We start from the raw sequence: 21281 nt of genomic DNA on the forward strand, positions 1-21281 counted from the left end.
TTTTGAAAATAGCAGATCTACAAGCTCACAATGCATTGTGAGCTATTTTCAAATGGCCGAAATGTTTATAGGGCTGAAGTGGTCAATGTATCTTTTGTAATAATAATTAAAATCTACAAAGTAACTCGTAACTTAAGTTTTCAAATAATTGTAGTGGAGTAAAAGTACAATATTTGCCTCTGAGATGAAGTAAAAGTACTGACAATTAGAAATACTCCAGTAAAGTAAATGTACCTCAAAATTGTACTTAAGTAGGCTACAGTACTTGAGTAAATGTAGTTACTTGACAAGACACCAAAATGTACTCATATGTATTATAAACTCATTCATATACAGGGGAATCAGTCCACTTGCCATCACCATGATAAGACACTAGATGGCGCCGGTTGCCTGTTGGCTGCTCGGCTGGCCAGTTGACATGCAGTCTGTTATGAATTTAGACTTAGCAACAGTATCCAAGGAGTCTCCTCCTCAGTATGACTTGGACTTTATGAGTAGCTATAAGTCATTTATTGTGTAAAAAGGATGACACTCCTTATTTTACCACGGGTTAAGGGGTTAGTGGTGAACTATTAGGCTACATTTATCCTACTCAAGTACATAGCTACTAGGTTACTTTGCATATTTAGATTATTTGATACTAAATAAAACACAACTAGACACAACTGATTAGTCACTGATTAATTACTTAAACACTAGCAACACAGTAATTATGCATAGCCTAATTATTATTATAATTATAACATTGCTGGATCAACATGTAGCCTACTTTTACATTTGTGTCTGTATTCATAGCCTATTTGATGCCAATAATTTTGTACTTTTACTTGTACCTGTACAGTTATGGGGGTCTTTGACAGTGGTGGAAAAAGTAGCCTACTCACATGTTTCACTTAAGTAAAAGTTTCAATACAGCAATGTAGAAATACTCTGTTACAAGTAAAAATCCAGAATTAGTAGCCTACAAAGTACAAAAGTACTTACTGGTATCAAAATCTACTTAAAGTACCAAAAGTAGAAATAACTAATTATGCAGAATGTCCCATTTCACCCTTTTAAAAAATATATAAAATGTATAAAAAAATCTTTTGAAAATAGCAGATCTACAAGCTCACAATGTGACACATTGTGAGCTTGTAGATCTGCTATTTTCAAATAGCCGAAGTGTATAGGGCTGAAGTGGGTAATGTATGTTTTATAATAAAAATAAAAATCTATAAGTAGTAACTAAACGTTTTCAAATAATTGTAGTTGAGTAAAAGTACAATATTTGTCGAAGTAGAAAAACAAATATGGAAAAACTCCAGTAAAGTAAAAGTACCTAAACGTAACTTAAGTACATGTACTTGTACGTGTACTTCGTTGCCTTACACCACTGGTTTTTGAAATCAATTTAAAAAAGATTGAGAACCACAATAGTGTAAACAAAACCTGTACAACTTGTTTTACTTTTAGGTACACAGTACAACTTGGTCTTGGCCATATTATACACCATAAACAAAACATAACACTGTGTGTGCATAGAAAACAAACATCATCATACAGTAGCTACATCATTGGTTCTCAAAGTGGGGTCCAGGGACCCCCAGGGGTCCTTAAGGGAGTTCCAGGGGGTCCCCAGCTAAATGATGGATAGTTAGGAACCAAATGGACCCTTATGGGTGTGTATAACTCTGAGGGTGTACAAATGGACCCAAATGGACCCTAACGGGTCTAACATACAAAAGTATTAAAAGCATCAACATATACTTAAACAGGCTATAGGTCCCATTTCATAAGTTTGTATGAAAAAAATAAACTTTGAAAATAGCAGATCTACAAGTTTTCTATGCACACACAGTGTTGGACCCTATGGGTCCATTTGGTTCCATTTGTACACCCTCAGAGTTAAATTAACATTGATTTTACAATATAAATTGGGGTCCCAGAGATAGATATGGCATTAAATGGGGGTCCGTAGCCTAATGCATGTCAAACTGGGGGTCCTTGAAATTTAAATGGTTGAGAATCACTGCTAGAGCCGTAAAAAAAAACTTCTCTTATGGGGGTCCCTGGCATATCTTTTCAAATGGGGGTCTGTGGGGTAATAAGTGTCTATTTGGGGGTCCTTGACATGAAAAGGTTTGAGAACCACTGAGCTACATAATATCCAACCAAATCACACAACCAAATCCACAACATCAGTTTTCCACAACATCATTCATAAACTTTACAACTTTGTTTGTGTCTGTGTCCATGACACTGTAACTACACGCCTCCTCTCTCTCTGCAGGCTGCCACACCCAGTGTTGGAAAGTAAATAAGTACATTTACTCAAGTAAAATTTGTTGTTGTTGTTTTTTTTTTACTTTACAATTTGCAATACTCTTTTACTCTGTACAGGCTGCCACACCCAGTGGTGGAAAGTATCTAAGTACATTTACTCAAGTACTGTACTTAAGTACAACTTGTAGATTTTGATTATTATTACAAAACCACTTCAGACCTATATACTTTGGCATTTGAAAATAGCAGATCTACAAGCTCACAACATGAGCTTGTAGAAACTTATGAAATGCGACCTATAGCCTGTTTAAGTATATGTTGATGCTTGTAATACTTTTGTACGTTAACTCAAGTACATTTTGAATACTGGTACATTTACTTGTAATAGAGTATTTCTACAATATGGTATTGATACTTTTACTTAAGTAAAACAACATGTGAGTACTTCTTCCATCACTGGCCACACCTATAGCCATGGATCACACTCACCCGACGGTCATCTGTCACGACCTTCATGGAATAAATTCAACATAGTGTTTGCACTTTTTTCCTTTTTGGTCCGTGTATCTACATAAATGTTCAAATTTCAAATATGAAGTGCTTAACTCATAGCCACGGATGTTACAACTATGTACGGTTCCTCAAAAGTACCCGTATTTTCCGTATTGTTCCATAAATAGTATTTTAATCCAATCGGTGGCCATTTTCTCATAGAGTTATATTGTATCAGAGTGCAATACACCTCCCAACCGATAGGGTCACGTAGTTGAAAGCATATGGAGGATATGCGAAGAAAATGGCCACCAATCAGATTAAAATGCTTTTTATTGAACAATACGGAACATAAGGGTACTTCTAAGGACCCGTAAATAATTGTAACATCCGTGGCCATGAGATAAGCACTTTATATTTGAAATGCGAACGTTTATGTAGATGTACGGACCAAAGAGGGAGAAACGGCAAACACTATGTTGAAGTTCATCCATGACTGTCACATAATATATGACAGTCACGCATCAGGGCTATGGCCACACCCAACAGAGCACACACCCTGTGCGTGCTGCGCGTCTGGAGAGGAAAAAGTTGACTTGAAATTGGACACCAAGCCTATGTTTGCCTTTCTTCTAAGCTTAGACACAGCATAGGGCCGTTATAGCACACGCTCAAACGCATGTATTTCGCATTATAGAGCGCTTTTTTATATAGGAGATCATTAATATACAGCCTAGAACATCTTGGGAACATTGTATCCAGATACAGCAGCCATGAAGTTGTGTTTAAGTTTAAGGATCGCCCTTCTTTCATGTCTAGTTGGATGGACAGTCACGCAAGGTGAGTTTTGTATTTAACATGTTTCACTCAATATCGGTTTGATAACTGCAAACGATAACAGAAGAAGTTAGGAGGTTATATAATAGTCACTACATGGTTAATAGTATAGGCTGGGGGGGGGGGGGGGGGGGTTACTGTGCCACAGTAAAGACAATACAATCTCAGAGTAGGCTATTTGACTGTAACTCTGAGATTGTACAAATCAAATGGAACCAAAGGGCCATTTTGTACAGTCTCTCAGAGTTACACATGTATTATTAGCACTGGGGGGGATTTGACTGTGCAACACACAAACACACTGTGCAAAAGGTCCTCTAGATAACAGCATGTTTTACATAATCCACTAAAGCCAAAGTAAACTGGGATTTCTGTTGTTTCTGAGTTATTTGTGGCAATACATTGTAGAGCTAAACTTGGATTTATGTAATTGACTCATTCTGTTGGAATGGATACAGGATAGGTGGGCACTTAGGGACATCTATGGGCACCTCAGTGTAACATTGGCTATTTTGTACAAATGATAAAAAATACAATGTTAGAAAAGTGGTCTTAAGTAATATGATTACATTAAGATACATGATGTGAACATGCATGGTACATGCACGGTAATCAGACTTAATTTTATCCTTCAACTTCTAGTTGATGCCCCAAAATGACTGGATGTACAAGTTTTGTAGCAATTTGTAGCAATTGTAGAAACATTAGACCTTAATTGTCGAATGTTTAAGCATGTTCTAATCATGTATACTTTACTTTACTTAAAAAATATGTTCCAAATATTTGTAATTTTTTTACATTTTGGAAAAAATAGCCTATTTAAACAGCTAGGTGCCCACTCTTCCTTGGTGCCCACCTATCCTGTTACCATCCTGTTGAATATGCCTGCTTTCCCTTAATGCAAATTAGGCAGCGCTCCAACTTGGCTTTGGCTCCACTTAAATGAACAGAGCTTTCAATCTTTAACCCTATACATATCAGGGGGTCTTCAACGTTTTTCAGGCAAGGACCCCCTAGCTGAGAGAGAGATGAAGCAGGGACCCCCCTGGCCACCCCCCCCCCCTCCTACATATTGTATCAAATTGTGCTGCAGATTCAACTTTTGCATATAATTCATAGATAGTTTCATAGACTTGTTTGACAGACACTGTCATCAGTGTATGTTGGATTCATGTTAATGTGTGTTTTCAGACATTTAAGCACATCGGTCAATAGTATGCTAAGTAAACTTGGCCTGTCACTCTGCCCTAGGTCTGCTCTTTTTCCCCCTCTACACCAAACCTCTTTGCAGAAAATAGCCGATCTCTACAAGCTCACAACGCCTCGCTGAGCTAGGCGTTGTGAGCTTGTAGATCTGCTGTTCTTTTGGCTTTTTTTCTCCTCAGAATAGGGATGCTAGGGTTCAAGTTGTTAAAGTAAAAAAAAAGAAGAAGAAGATATCCTATCACACAAAGATTTGGCAGCCCCCGTCTGTAGTAACTCTGAGGACCCCCTAGGGGCCAGGGACCCCCTGTTGAAGACCCCTGCAGTATATAGAGTTATTTAGTTTACAGTTTACAGTTTAGGCATTTAGCAGACGCTCTTAAACCAGAGCGATTTACAGTAAGCAAGGACACAGATAATACATCATAATACATCAAAAATACATTAAATGCATAGAAATAGTTATCCAATAATCAAGTAATACATAAGTAAACCAATAATCTAATAATAACTAATACATACATAAACCTTTGCATAATCCTGCAAGGTCGTCAGCCTGTACTTGAAAGAAAAGCACCAAATGAAGGAGCTCTCACACTACCTTCTCAAGTGCCAGTCCCCAGAGTATAGGCTATACTCTACCTATAGCAGAGAAGTGTCAGTTAATGTTCAGTAGAGCCTTATTCAAACTAATGAGCTCATGTTACCTTGCGGTTGTCAAGGTATAATACAAATAAGTAAGTGACAGTACCAAAACATAGTGGCCCCCAAAAAAGCTGACAGGAAGTCACTTGGTAGCTATGTGACTCATGCTCACAAGGGAAGTGAGGGCACCCCCCCCCCCTCACACCCAACCCGAGGTGTCACTATCATCAGCGTGTGTGTGTGCCAGTTTAACCCATTAAGGCCTGAGGCCGATTCCAACAAATGCCTTCTAAATTAGTCAGTTCTCAAACTTTTTCGTGCCAGGGACCCCCCCCCCCCCCCATCTGACGAGGCTTTGTGCCAGGGAACCCCCCCAGAAGAGAAGATTTGTGTTAAAACATAAACAATTATTCAACACTTTCAAGATTTTTCAAACATTTAAAAAAATAGCAGATGTGCAAGCTTGTACATCTGCTATTTTTGAGAACCAACTGTTCTAAACCACTGTTCCAAGTCCTAAGAGTTTTCTGTAAAACTCATGTTGCTATATATATAGCTAAAATCGACACAGATGCTTTCCCGGTTATAATGCCAGTAAAAGCGACAACCTTTGGCAAACTTATTGTAGTGGCACATCTAAAGTAATCACAACACAACAAGATGGGACTGCAGTGGGCAATTGTGCCCACACAGCAACCAAGTCACACAGACCGAGAAGAAATCTTGTTCGACGAAGATAAGCTCCAAAATCTAACCCCAAAACGGATGTTCTTCTCTCGTCATGTGTGTGAGACTGGTACCAAGCAGTGTTGCCAAGTCTGCTTATTATAAGCAACGCTTGTTTTTCTGTAAAGTTGCTTTTAAATATTGGTAGTTTGCGGGTTGCGTTTTTTTGGGGCTTGTTTCTAAAGTGTAGTTGGGCTTGTTTCCTATTGTTGTTTAAACCAGTGGTTCTCAAACATTTTCATGTCAAGGAAAGCCCAAAAATAAATATGTGATTGTTCGTGTACCCCCCCCATCTGAAAACATGTTGTGCCAACCAGATTTGTGTTGTTAAAATGTTTCAAAAACATTTCAAATTTGGCACTTTTTTCCCAAGATTTCTTTTTGAAAATAGCAGATCTACAAGCTCACAACGCATCACATCCGTGACGCGCTGTGAGCTTGTAGATCTGCTATTTTCAAATAGCCAATGCCTATACTAGGTTTAAAGTGCTCATGTGGCCTATAGCCGCTTCTTTTGGTCTTGTTTTCATTGACCTGGTTGCTTATACCTCCCGCAAAATCTGGCAACACGGTGTGTGACTGGTACAAAGGCTGGGGAGCCAACCACACGCCTGTAAAACCAGAACCAGATGGCACACAGGCTTCTATTTTTTTCTTTCCTTCCCTTTATTTCCCCCTTTGGTCTGACTCAGAAACCAGAAGCAACAGTTGAAAATGCATTTTGAATATCTAACGTACGTAGTCGGATTCTATTACAGAGGTTCTTAATCTTTTCCGGCCGCGACCCATCAAAGTAATCATATTCGAACTGGGGACCCCCCCCCCCCACAGAAAATAAATAAATAAATAATCATATTTGAACTGGGGACCCCCCGCCCCAAATAATCATATTTGAAAGTTACATAGTGCCGTCACTATGTAACTTTCATCATCTGGAGACCCCCCCCCCAAAAAAAAATCATAATTTGGGGACCCCCCCAGACCCCCAGTTTGGGAACCACTGACCAAGCGTATTTCCTAAAAAAAAGTCCAGGCTCATTGACAAAGAGTTTTGGCACGTTCTTCAGCAGCAGTGTGGGCAGACTAGCTATAGTTACAGCTGTGTGACTCAACACCAAACAAAGCTGGAAGCATCATCTCTCCATACATAGCCTACGTCACCTTGATAAAATAATGGCGTGTGGCATTTTCTTTGTTTATTTTTCAGAAAACAGAAAACAGCTGAACCAAAACAAACAATATGATATTTCTTAATCATTTTCACAAAACAGATTATAGACCCCAAGACCTGGAACGCATCTGTGTCACTTTTTTATTTGAGCTAAAAGGCATTATTTTACACTTTTGGCTATTAAAAAATAGCAGATATACAAGCTCATAGCACGGCACAGAGTGCAGCGCTATGAGCTTGTAGATCTGCTATTTTTGAAAAATCATGAAAATGTGTGCAAATCTTTGAATATATATTGTTTAAAGCGAACATTTTTAACTCTATTTTTTTGCTTCTGGGGGGTCCCTGGAACAAAGGCCAAATACATATCATTTTGGGGGTTCCTTGACATGAAAAAGTTTGAGCACCACTGATACAGAAACATACGTTTTTTTTCAGAATACTGTTGGGATTTAGAAGACATTTGTAGAATCGGCTTTGGGTCTTAATGGGTTAAATGACTTATAGGCCAATTTGTGTTGTGACTTAGGCAATCGTAAACCTGACTTACGCCAAAGTTTCAATGGAGTAAACCTGACTTACTCCAGACTTAGGCCAATTACATGTTTTGTCTAAGTCACATTGTCTTGGCCTTAGGCAACACAACATGGCCTTACAGTAGGTCACACTCTGGAGTCTTAAGCCATTATACTACTGGGGTGGGAACAGCATGATCTTTTTCAATAAGGATATAGGCTTCACGGTGTCACAAAGAGCTGATTTAGGCAAAGAATGTAATTTTCCTCAGAAAAAATGACATATTTAAAGGAGTAGTTCACCCAAAAAATTACTTATTTTCTATCAATTAATACACACCCCATGAAACATTGAATTCATGATGAGATTTTTTTGTTTTTGTCACATTCCTAAGCCGATAGTTTGATGATAATAATAAAGATGCTAATGTATCCGGTAGGAGACACAAGGGAGACTCTTCGTGTCTCCTCCTGGAGAGTCCGCCGGTCAGCAAATTATTGGCTCAGGAATGCGATAAAACCCCCAAAAATGTCCATGAATTCAATGCTTCATGGGATGCGTAGCTAATAGAAAATAAGTACTTTTTTTTGGGTGAACTGCTCCTTTAACAATTTGCGCACATTTTCACAATTTTTCTAAAATAGCAGATCTACAAGCGCATAGCGCGGCACAAAGTGACGTGCTATGCGCTTGTAGATCTGCTATTTTTGAAGCACCAAAGTATAATATAATGGTTTGAAGTGGCTTTCCCGGATTGAAAGGGTTAAGAACAATAGGGACATCATTACGCCACCGCTGGTTAAAAGGCTGCGGCTTTGGAAGGCATGCAGTTCGTTGGTGAAATGCAGTGGTTGGAACTCCGTTTTCGGAGGCCAGAAACCAGATTTAATACGTTTGGATCTGCTCTGTGGTATCCTTAGAACCAGTGGTGTAAAGTAACTAAGTACATTTACTCAAGTACTGTACTTTTTCCAATTGTCTATACTTTCACTTCTACTCCACTACTCTAATCTCGGAGGCAAATATTGCACTTTTACTCCACTACAATTGTTTGAAAACTTGAGTTACAGATATAAATTATTACATTATAAAACATACATTAACCACTTTAGCCTTATTTTATACCTAGGCTATTTTCAAACATTTGAGTACTTTTACTTTTGGTACTTTAAGTACATTTTGATACCAATACTTTTGTTCTTTTACTCGAGTACATTTTGAATTCTGGAGTACTGCTACATTGCAGTATTGATACTTTTACTTGAGTAAAACATGTGAGTAGTTTTTCCGCCACTGCTTAGAACAGCCAAGCAACATGCAGTAAGTATGGTGGTTAGTTGGCTGCAGCGATGAGAGGCCCACAGCCTCTGGACAGTTCAGCCTGCAGCGAGAGTGCTGAGTCTGCATTTCTGAATATTCTACCCATTAAAGGGATAATTCACCCCCAAAATGACATTTCTTTTCTCCTATCGATTAGTCAACCCATGGAGACTTGAATTCATGGATATTTTTGTTGTGTTTTACTCGAGTGCCGCGCTATGAGCTTGTAGATCTGCTATTTTTGAAAAATCTTGAACATTAGTGAACATTTTTTACACAACTCTTTGCTTCTGGGGGTCCCTGGCACGACATATTTTCAGATGGGGGGGTCCGCGGTCAAATATCTATCAATTTGGGGGTCCTTGACATGAAAAGGTTTGAGAACCACCGCTGTAGGCTGCCATATTTCTGTCATCTGTCACTCTGTTTAGCAGATCTACAGGTTTACAAGCTTGAGAGCTTTGCAGATTTGCTATTCGTTGAAACATTTTGAAAATAATGTAACATTCATGCCTATAATGACACCAGAAAAGTGGTTAATCCAGCGAAGCTACTTGTTTTGTTTGTTTATTATTTAATAATGATATAACATCTTTCTCATCTCATACAGACATGGGGTTCGACTTGGCCGATGCCTTCGGCGATGACGGTGAGTGCCTTTTCAATAACACATTTAAATGGTTAATGGTGCATTTATATAGCGCCTATTATCCACAGCACTTTACAATGTACATTACATTCTTCCATTCACACACATTCACAAAACGTAACCAATTAAGCTTTATTTTATAGCTCATCTATTTGGAAATAGCTGATCTGCAAGCTCGCAACGTGTGGCGACGCGCTTTGAGCTTGCAGATCAGCTATTTCCGGAAAAGCTTGACAAATGTTGAAAAAAATAGTACTTTTACTTTGATACTATACATTTCCATACCAATACATCAGTAAAGTTTTGTATTTTTTTTGTATTTCTTTTGTATTGTGGTATTGCTACTTTTACCTTACTCTCACTTCCCACAATTTTCAAACTCTTGCGTCATACTGTCTGGAGCAAACGGAAGCTCCGTTTAGTCTTTACAATCGGAGAATTTCGTCCTAATATAAATCAAAAATAATCGAAGCACATACAGTACAAGCTTGCTGCTTTTCTAAAGATATTTTAGTTTTCGTGAACGGAAATTCCAAACAGATGACAGCTTCCTCTTCCATTCTCGGCTTTCGGGAGCTGTAGTTTATGGCTGTAGTCTATGGCGCGAGACTCAGTGGTGGAAAAAGTACTAAAATTCTTTACTTAAGTAAAAGTACCAATACTGCAATGTGGAATTACTCTGTTACAAGTGAAAGTCCAGAATAAAACATTTACTTGAGTAAAAGTACAAAAGTATTGGCATAAAATGTACTTAAAGTACCAAAAGTAAAAGTACTAAAATGTTTGAAAATAGCAGATCTACAAGCTCACAACGCGTCGCAATGTGACGCGTTGTGAGCTTGTAGATATGTATAAAATAGGGCTAAAGTGGTTAATGTATGTTTTATAATGTAATAATTTATATCTGCAAAGTAACTAGTAACTAAAGTTTTCAAATAATTGTAGTGGAGTAAAAGTACAATATTTGCCTCTGAGATGTAGTGGAGTAGAAGTAAAAGTACAGTACTTGAGTAAATGTACTTAGTTACATAACACCACTGGCGAGACTATATGAAGTGAGATGTTTCTTCAGTGTCAGTCAGTGATGCCTCTGTCTGTCTGTCTGTCTGTCTGTCTGTCTGTTCCTCAGAGCCAACTATCAAGCCTCCAGAGAAACCCAAAGTCAATGGTGAGTCTCCTACTTTTTACCTCCACACACACAAGTCAATGTGCTATATAGGCAGCTCAGTGTTCCTCAAACTTGTTCATGTCAAGGACCCCCAAATTACCCTAGGTGGTAGTGATGAGCGGGCCGACCCGTAACCCGCGGGTCCCGAGGGTCAACCTGCGGCGCGGGTGGTCGAGTCAGGATTTCAGAGGCAATTATGCGGGCTGCGGGTGAGCGGGTCAGCCGCTCTCACACGCAAAAAAAATAAAAATAAAACTTTTTTGAACAAAATGCTTGTTTATTTAGCCCATGACAATGTTGTGCTACTGTAGACATTTAAAGCGACTTTGAGTACTTAAAAGAGCGCTATATAATCTATATATATATTCCCACCGTGGGTCACGGGGCGGGTTGAGCCATAGATTTATATATGGGTTCGCGGGGCGGGTTGAGGCGGGTTGGGTTCCGTGGCGGGTTGGGGCGGGGCGGGTCATGAAAAAACCCGACCCGCACATCACTACTAGGTGGGGTTTTGGCAGAGGAAAGGTAGTGCCCAGGATTACATAGACAATTGTCACTGGGTGTAAAAAATGGGGTTACAGAATCGTGGGATAAAAATTATATATATTTTTTAAAAAAGGACACCCAAATTGACATGTATTTGGCCGTGGGATTCTCACTTGGAGGGGGGGGGGCTGGCTACTACAGCCTGCATCAAAGGACTATTTCATTGTGTGTGTGTGTGTGTGTGTGTGTGTGTGTGTGTGTGTGTGTGTGTGTGTGTGTGTGTGTGTGTGTGTGTGTGTGTGTGTGTGTGTGTGTGTGTGTGTGCTTATATTACTACTCTTGTGAGGGTCAAATTTCACCACAAGTATAAACAGTGTGAGGACAATTTTCCAGGATGTTTTTGAATGTCCCAAATCCAGTGTCATTATTATCCTATTATTTGCTATATGGCAAATAACACACATGCTTTTCTGGTTTTAATGGGTTAAATGTTTTTTTTAAATAGGGTAAATAAAATGGCTATGAGGGGTAAGTCAGTAAGTAAGGCGGTGCGCAATATTTTCAAACGTTCGACTAAATCTTTGCGGTCTGTCAGAGTGAGAAGAGTGCGGTTTGACCTGAACCAGTCAGTGGCTGTTATATATTTTCATTGACCAAAAAAACCCCAAATCCTGCCTTTAGAAGTGAGGGAATCGCCCAAAGTAACACAGGCTCTAAATTCCAGATTATGTGACTTGAAAACCATGACTCACACACACACACACACACACACACACACACACACACACACACACACACACACACACACACACACACACACACACACACACACACACACACACACACACACACACACACACACACACACACACACACACACACACCAAAATGGGCAAAAAAAATGATTCACGTAGAGAGGATTGTCTTGCATGAGGCATTGTGTGTGTACGTTGTGATCATGGCATTAGATCTCAACAAACCTGTTATTCATTCTTTCCACAGGAGGTGGTGGAGGAGGAGGAGACTTCAACCTCCTGGATGCTTTTGGACCAGGTACGGTAGAACCCAGCGGGTCTTAGATTGGCTATTTTCAAAAAGCCAATGTATAGACAGGGTTAAAGTGGTTAAAGGGATAATGACTTTTTTTCTGCTGCATTCCCAAGCCAATAATTTGATGACCGGCAGCGGTTCCGGTCGGAAACACAAAGAGTCTCCTTTGTGTCTCCTACCTTAACCGCCGCCTACCGGTCCATTGGTCATCAAATCATTGGCTTAGGAATGCGACAAAAACTAGAAAATAAGTCTCCATGGGGTGACTAATCGATAGAATTTTTTTTTTTTTTTTGGGTGAACTATCCCTTTAAGCTGATTTTGCTGGGGACCCCTGGGACCCCCTGACCCCACTTTTTTACCACTTGCAGTACATGTCCTTATACTGAGTGCATTGTTCAGACAGCACTCTCGACTGCTGCTATCATTTTGTGTGTTTAATGTAATGTTTGTGTAATGTAATGTAATGTAATGTAATGTGTTTATCGAGTTATTTCATGTTAGTTGTATGTCATCTCTGTCGGGGGCAGAATACCTCTCATCTCCATATTCAAACATTTTGCAGTTTTTCTTCATAAATTAACGCCCAACTTGATCATACTACAGCGTCACACAAAAGCCTTTCGAGCTTGTAGATCTGCTGCTTTTGATACTTTTGATAATTTGAATCCTGAAAAGTCACAGTTTTGGACATAATTGTTCAACACATTCTCACACATAGGCGTCAGTTATTGCCGCTCTGTAATTTTCACTCCCTAATGCGTCACTAAAGGACTACAAAAAACGAAAACGCACGTATGGGACCTTAAAATACAACTCAAATCAGGAAATTGACCAGCTGCCTCGGTGGCTTACCTGGTAGCAGCGCTAAGCTAATGACTACAACTCCCATGGTCGAAATCACCCCGTTTTTTCTTCTCTCTCCGTACAGTTTTTGTGAGGTTAGGGATTAGGGTTAGGTTTAGGCATAGTTTTGTCAACATGCGACGTCACCATGGCGTCCCGTCACGTCAAAACTTTCAGGGCTACTGACAGAGCGGCAAAATGAGACGCCTTAGGAGTGAGAACGGGTTGTACTGTTACATACGTATACAGGGGATTAATTTGCTCCCTTCCTAAACAAACTATTTCTCTCCTTCAGAGGAACCAGAGAAGCCTAAGAAACCAGCAGCTGGGGATAACGGTAAGACAACATGCATTACTGCTCTGTATAGTACACTGACTAAATGGTGACGTACATATCTCTTAAAATAACTTAAGCCCAAAACAGGGACAGAAGAAGGTTGAAAGTAGTTGCATTATTCAAAAGAATCACATTTAAATGAAACACACCTGCCATAAATGAAACAAAATTGAAACACACCTGCCATAAATGAAACACAATTGAAACACACCTGCCATAAATGAAACAAATTAAACACACCTGCCACTAACATAACTCCTACTCTCATTTCCTGAGATATTTTGACCTTTATTGTTGTGAAAGGGCAGCCTATACTTCATACTATCATTCCCACCAACTTGATTTGTACATAATGTGTAATCCAACCAAAGTGTTTGTGGTAGCATGTTATGTAGACAGATGCCAGGTCATTTGTAGACCTGGCACCTATAATGTGTATATTTTCAATGTACAGATAATTAATTGTTTTGATATTATACAGCTTATGATGATAGGTTCTTGGTTTACCTATGATCCTAGATTACTATTTCTATGTGTATTACCTCGTGTTTACCTTGCTTACTGTGAGTCGCTCTGGATTAAGAGTGTCTGCTAAATGCCTAAATTGTAAAATTGTCAATTGATGAAAGGATGACTTTATCACATGCGTGTCACATGCATAACGTATTTGTTAGGTTAGAAAATAAATCCCTCATATAGGTAAAGGCTAACCCAGAAAACAAAATCCAGGGGTCAAATATTGCCCCTTGATGACCAAAAAAACAAAAATGAAATTTCTGACACTGCAGTGGACTCCCCCGGAAAGTGTTAATGTTTCATCATTAATCTGCGTTCATAGATAACGACATGGGATTTGATCTTGAGGATGCTCTGGGCCCAGGTAATGTTGCCACTGACAGACAGGTGGCGCTTTGTTGAGTATTCCAGCAGCTTGGTGCTTATCCCTGATCAATGGATTCCGCAGCTTTTAGTTCCGCTGTCATCTCTGTGTTCTTGTGTGTGTGTGTGTGTGTGTGTGTGTGTGTGTGTGTGTGTGTGTGTGTGTGTGTGTGTGTGTGTGTGTGTGTGTGTGTGTGTGTGTGTGTGTGTGTGTGTGTGTGTGTGTGTGTGTGTGTGCGCGCGTGCGTGCGTGCGTGCGTGCGTGCGTGCGTGCGTGCGTGCGTGCGTGCGTGCGTGCGTGCGTGTGTGTGTGTGTGTGTTTGCATGTGGCTTTGGGTCTGCTGTCCTTCCTGCCTGATGGTTCTCTCGGGTGTCTTGTCTCTTATTTCTTATGTCTTTTCAATCAGATTCCTTCTTCCAATCTAATGTAATTGGTGATTGTTTTACATTTCTCCCCAATGTATTTGTTACACCTTTATCCTTCCATGTACTGTATAATATAAAGTCCCTGGCACTGCCAAGCCCTTGTTGGTCTTGGGGAGGGTGTAGACCAGTAGATCCCAAACTGGGGGTCCCCACATGGCTTTGGGGGTCCCCATATGATCAGCTTAATGTGCAACATTGTTTTCTCACTCAACAGTAAACAAACCAACATTAGTTATACAGTACAAGTACACTATACAAGTACAAGTGTATACAGGCTATGTGCGCATTTCTAAAGTGACTATATTTGATGACTCATAAGACCGTTTTAATACCAAATTGTCAAATATTACATAAGAAAGAGGCAAACATTGTGAAAATAACAGATCTACAAGCTCACAAGGCGAGGCGTTGGGAGCTTGTAGATCGGCTATAATTTCACAATATTTATCTGTGGAACCCATAGGCGGCGGGTGAGCCTGACAATTGGGAAGGCTAGGAGATCTGGCTAGAGGCTGGGGGGGTCGCTGGCGCGCAAAGAAATCGAAAATGTGTTTTTTTGGGCGGCTTTTGTTAGTTTCTTTTCGGTTTTTGGTTACTTTATTTCGGGGTTAGGGTTAGGTTAGGGTTATGTTATTTACTTCTTATTCTTGCCTGATTTTACTGATTTATCATTAAAAAAAAAACTAAATAATGCTGCGCACATCTATTATATATAATTTGCACAATTCCAGAATTTCCCAGCATAACATTTGGAAGGCTTAGCCTACCCTAGCCTTCATTACCCGCCGCCTACGGTGGAACCGAGTCAAACTAAATGCAATGCCTGCTTGTCAGGGGGGGGGGGGGTCCCCAGTTCAAATGTGATTATTTTTTGGGGGGGGATCGCGGCCTGAAAGGTTTGGGAACCAGTGGCTGCATGTGGACAACCACATGCCTCCTCTGATGATAACACACGCAGTAAAAGTCCAATATTTGCCTCTGAGATGTAGTGGAGTAGAAGTAAAAGTACTGACAATCGGAAATGCTCCAGTTAAGTAATAATACCTCAAAATTGTACACTTGGGTACATTTACTTAGTTATTACTTTACACCACTGCTGAATGAATGAATGATTTATTTTCGTGTCCGGCTGCCTTTCACAGCCCATCCCTTACGGTATTATTCAGACACATTAAACAATTTTTCCAGTACCAACATGCTGACACAAAAAAATAATAATAATAATAAAAATTATAAATAATAATAAACAAAATAAATAACTACACTGTATACATAACTCTGATCAGAATTAAAATGTAGTAATCTAATTTTCAATATAGAGAGTGGAGGGTGAGAGAGAGAGAGAGAGAGAGAGAGAGAGAGAGAGAGAGAGAGAGAGAGAGAGAGAGAGAGAAAAGAACAGAGAGAGACTTATTACTGCTTTTATAGAACCGAAGCTGGGTGTTTTAATTGTGGTGTATAGCCTATTCATGTCTTGTCTGGTCTTCAATGTATGCATTGACCCGAGCAAAACGATGTTCCCTTATGGATGATAAAGGACACCTAATCTAATCTAATCTAATTGTCTGGTGATGTTTCTCCCTGAAGTCTCCCTGCTACCTACCTGTTGCTGTGTGTAGTAGTAAGCTGTTGTTGTGTATGGCATTCCTCTGCTTTACCACAGTTCACCGTATGTTATTGTGTCCCTGCAGATCCCAACCCCAAACCTGACCCGCCCGTCGTCGTCCCACCCAAGAGTGGAGGAGGTACAGTACGTCTATCCTAGATCGAGTGGTCCCTCAAACATGTTTGGCTCAGGGCACCCATGTAAACAACTTTTTCATCCACGGCACCCCTGAATTATATTAGTTACTTTACAGCATCTTACATGTATGTCATATTTACGGTACATAAATATGTAGAGGGGGGTCCCTGGGACAACATATTTTGAGATGGGGGTCGGCGGCCAAATACATATAATTTTGGGGGTCCTTGACATGAAAAAGATTGAGCACCACTGATATAGAAACATACGTCAGAATACTATAAACAAAAAGGATTTCCAAAGAAGTACTGCTTGCCAAAAAGGTGTGAAAATGCAGACTTAAAAAGAAAAGAATTCCAAGGCACTCCGTCTCATGTGAAAAAATTTATAATTTAACAATGACTTATTTTCTATCAATTACACACCCCATGAAGCCTTGAATTCAAGGAGATTTTATTTTGTTTTTGACACATTCCTGAGACAATAATAATTTGTTGACCGATTGTATGTCCGGTAGGAGACTCAAAGAGACTCCTTAAAGTCTCCTACCGGATACATTAGCATCTTTCCGCCGGTAATCAAATTATTGGCTCAGGAATACGACAAAAACTAAAAAAATCTCCATGAGTTCAAAGCTTCATGGGGTGTGTAAGTGATAGAAAATAAGTCATTTATTCGGGTGAACTACTCCTTTAATCCTAACCTCAAAGCCCCTCTTACACCAGGACTGCTCGGCGTGTCTGGTTGGGAAACGGCAAAACGGGGCGTCTAGCTTTGAACCGGTCTGGCTCCGTCTCTCGTTTCTTAAAGGTGGAGGAGGTTCCTTTGATGACTCGGACCTGGTGGGTGTCGGTGACGGAGACTATAAACCCGACGCAGGCCGCGGAGGAGGAGGAGGAGGAGGAGGAGGTGAGACTTCATCATTTTATTATACAATACAAGGAATTATTATGTTCACTGCTATCATTTAGTTGCTGTCAGGTAGAAACCTCTGATCTCCATATTCTCTTTTTTTTCCTTTTTTCATAAATCAACGTCCTACTTGATCGCACTACGGCATCACACAAAGGCATCAAAAGTAGCAGATCCGCAAGTTCGAAACGCGGCGCAAAGCGACACGTTTTGAGCTTGTAAGATCTGCTAATTTTGATACTTTTACATTTGAATCCTGAAAAGTTACAGTTTTGGACACCGACAGAGACCACTTTATAGAATATATTCAGTTTTCAAATGTGTAAAATGTATAAAAATCTATTGAAAATAGCAGATCTACAGATTTTAGATAATTCGTTGCTGTCCGGCAGAAACCAGCTAACTAAATTTTTCCGCGTTTGCATTTTTTTTCCATAAATCAGTGCTATTGAACACCCTTTACGTCTGTGTGATGATTACAAAAATATTGAACCAATGAAAAGTATTAAAGAGCTCTTCTGACAAAACCAGCTAACTCCATTGGATCCTCAAACTTTCAGCTAAACCAGCTAAGTCCATCAAAGGGGGGTGGAGTTAGCTGGTTTAGCTGACTCCAGGCTCCACCCCCTTTTGACCTCTAACCTCATTGTGAGCTTGGAGGTCTATTTAGCCATACTTATCAATGATGAACAAAACCTCCTAACTCCACTTTTATTTTATTTATTTTCTTCTGAAAAATGAGCATTTTGGAGTTAGCTGGTTGCTGCCGGACAGCAGAGATATATAAGTATATATAGGGCAGAGGTGGTCAGTGTATGTTTTGTAATAATAATCCAAATATGCAAAGTAAGTACAATAGTGACTAAAGTTTTCAAATAATTGTAGTGGAGTAAAAAGCACACTAAAAGTAGACCTATTGAAAATTGGAAATACTCCAGTAAAGTCAACAACAAAAAAAAAGTGCTTATATACAATACTTGAGTATATGTACTCAGTTACTTTACCACTGTGTATATTTGTAACACACTGGTACATTTTGTTTATACATTTTACCAAACGGTGTGGCGGCAGGTTTCTCCCACCTAGTGAGTGTATTTATAACAGAAAGAGAGAGAAACACTGAACTTTATCTGCTGTTTATGATGTGTTTATGGGTTGCCATAGTTTCTCATAACTTCCTCACAGTGACCACACAGTGTATTTCAATTTAGGATCATCTCTCTCTCTCTCTCTCTCTCTCTCTCTCTCTCTCTCTCTCTCTCTCTCTCTCTCTCTCTCTCTCTCTCTCTCTCTCTCTCTCTCTCTCTCTCTCTCTCTCTCTCTCTCTCTCTCTCTCTCTCTCTCTCTCTCTCTCTCTCTCTCTCTCTCTCTCTCTCTCTCTATATATATATATATATACATATATATATGTTTATTTATATGCTGCTGCTGTCGGGCAGGAACCAACTACTGTACGTCCAAAATATTAACTTTTCAGGAAATGAAGGGGGAAAAAACATGTTTTTAAAATACTGCCTCATCAAAGTTGACATTGTACATTGTCAGATACTTGCACGTGTCCTTATATTATCATCACTTTACCCAAATCCAGCTCAAGTGGAGTTAGGAGGGTTTTGACCAGTGAATGTGGAGATAGTTGTTTTGTTGACCGACAGCTTGAGGATCCAATAGAGTTAGGAGGTTTAGTCAGAAGCGCTTTTTAATACTTTTCATTGGTTCAATATTTGTACAAACCCACACACAGACGTAAAGGGTGTTCAATAGCACTTATTAGGGCTTTCACGACTAGAGATTTTTACTGATCGACTAATTTGACCCAGTGGTAGCCGACTAGTCGACTAGTCCATTGTTTTAATGCCATTACTATTATTATTATTTTAATGCCATTACTATTATTATTATCCTCCTGCCTTTATTTTTATGCCGTTTTAAAGGTTTAATGACATTCACTTTTACACCACCTTCAAAGTCTTTGTCCTGGTCCTTCAAAAGTGTACAAAAAGTTTTAAGTGAAAATTCCATTCCAGTGATCAATGGCAGGTGTTTTTCTCTCACATTTCTAAAGCCTTTTCAACTGCAATGAAAAAAGAAATCTTTGCCTGCGGGTGTCGCTGGTGAGGGATTTTGCCTGTCAATCATCGCCTCTGCTCCGCCCCCCCCAAAGGAAAGGATAGGGGAGGGGAGGGGCGAGGAGGAGAGTGGGCGGGATTATTCGACAGTGACCTCACTGTCGAAGGGCCAAGCTCAGATTACTTTTCAGCCTAATTATTCAGAAAACCCCAGACCACAGAAAATCCACTGAATGTTTTAAGTTCAGGTTTTTTGGGTGTAATTGAGGTCATAAAACCCCAAATAAAACATTGAAAATAAAAAAAGTGAAAATGAATGTCATGATACCTTTAAGGGAAGCGCTTCTGGCACAGCAGCACGGCAGCGTCTCCAAGGATCCTCAAAAGGGCGTTATTGCCCAATAATAGGCTATTATTGGGCATACTTTTGACCCCCTTTTGATAAAAAATAAAGGCAGGAGGATAATAATAATAGTAATGGGCCATTACTATGGCATTAAAACAATGGGAAAAACATATTTTCAACTATTCGACTAGTACCAACAAGGTCGACTAGTGGTTATACTATTCGACTAGTTGGTGAAAGCCCTAGCACTGATTTATTAATGAAACATTTCAAAACCGAAATTTGCGCCTGACAGCGACGATACATAGTATATTGTTGCTGTCGGGCAGAAACCTTGTATCTCTTTTTTCCCCCGCAAATGTATCGAGAGTATATCGAGAGCACTTTGTCGAGAGTACAAGAGTGTCACGTGAATGCAGCAAAGAAATAGGTGATCTACAAGCTCACAATTGAGCACGACAATCTACGATCTAGAAGCTTGAGCTTGTAGATCGGCTATTTCTTTGCTATTTTAGAAACGTTAAAGTTAAAGTTAAAATGGTTAAATGTGTGGGTTTAATATAACATATAGTCTGTGGGTTTGTGGGTTTTATGTCAAATATATGAAAAGTATTTATGACAAGCGCTAATAACTACATTGGAACAGGTTCTTTTTTTCCCCTGTCCTTAACCCATTAAAAGACCTGAGGCCGATTCTACAAAATGTCTTTTAAATCTTAACAGTTTTTTGAAAAAAAACTATGTTTCTATATCAGTGGTGCTCAAAACGTTTTCAAGTCAAGGACCCCCAAAATTATATGTATTTTGCCGCGGACCCCCATCTTAAAATATGTTGTTCCAGGGACCCCCAGAAGCAAAGATTTGAGTTAAAAACGTTCGCTTTAAAATAATATATATATTCAAAGATTTGCACACATTTTCAAAACTTTTCAAAAATAGAAGATCTACAAGCTCGTAGCGCGGCACTCGGTGCCGCTCTACGAGCTTGTAGATCTGCTATTTTTGAATAGCCAAAGTGTAAAATAATGCTTTTTAGCTCAAATAAAAAAAATGACACAGATGCGTTCCAGGTCTTCGTTTTTTTTGTGCCATGGACCCCCAAATTGATATGTATTTGGCCGCGGACCCCCTTCTGAATATGTTTTGTGCCAGGGACCCCCTTATTTTTTTTTTTCAAAATAAACACTTTTCAAG

At 39.6% G+C, this 21281-nt stretch overlaps 1 protein-coding gene and 1 long non-coding RNA gene across 6 annotated transcripts in view; both read left to right on the forward strand.

Annotated features, from left to right (window-relative positions):
* The window catches only part of LOC308080435, a 40529-nt gene that overhangs the window by 4247 nt on the left and 15001 nt on the right, over positions 1-21281 (forward strand). The gene's annotated exons all lie outside the window — the stretch shown is intronic.
* The window catches only part of cd99 (CD99 molecule), a 31146-nt gene continuing 13194 nt past the window's right edge, over positions 3330-21281 (forward strand). Inside the window, exons 1-8 of one of the 5 annotated variants that reach the window (XM_080422313.1) lie at positions 3330-3597; positions 9786-9824; positions 10954-10992; positions 12481-12531; positions 13670-13711; positions 14550-14591; positions 16708-16761; positions 17571-17669. In XM_080422313.1, the coding sequence (XP_080278439.1) occupies positions 3531-3597; positions 9786-9824; positions 10954-10992; positions 12481-12531; positions 13670-13711; positions 14550-14591; positions 16708-16761; positions 17571-17669 (433 nt within the window). In that variant the 5' untranslated portion in view covers positions 3330-3530. The remainder of the gene's footprint in view (positions 3598-9785; positions 9825-10953; positions 10993-12480; positions 12532-13669; positions 13712-14549; positions 14592-16707; positions 16762-17570; positions 17670-21281) is intronic. The other 4 variants (XM_080422314.1, XM_080422311.1, XM_080422310.1 and 1 more) reach the window with 4 other exon arrangements.

Source organism: Gymnoscopelus braueri, assembly GCF_963280865.1.
Source record: "Gymnoscopelus braueri genome assembly, chromosome: 24".
NCBI lineage: Eukaryota > Metazoa > Chordata > Actinopteri > Myctophiformes > Myctophidae > Gymnoscopelus > Gymnoscopelus braueri.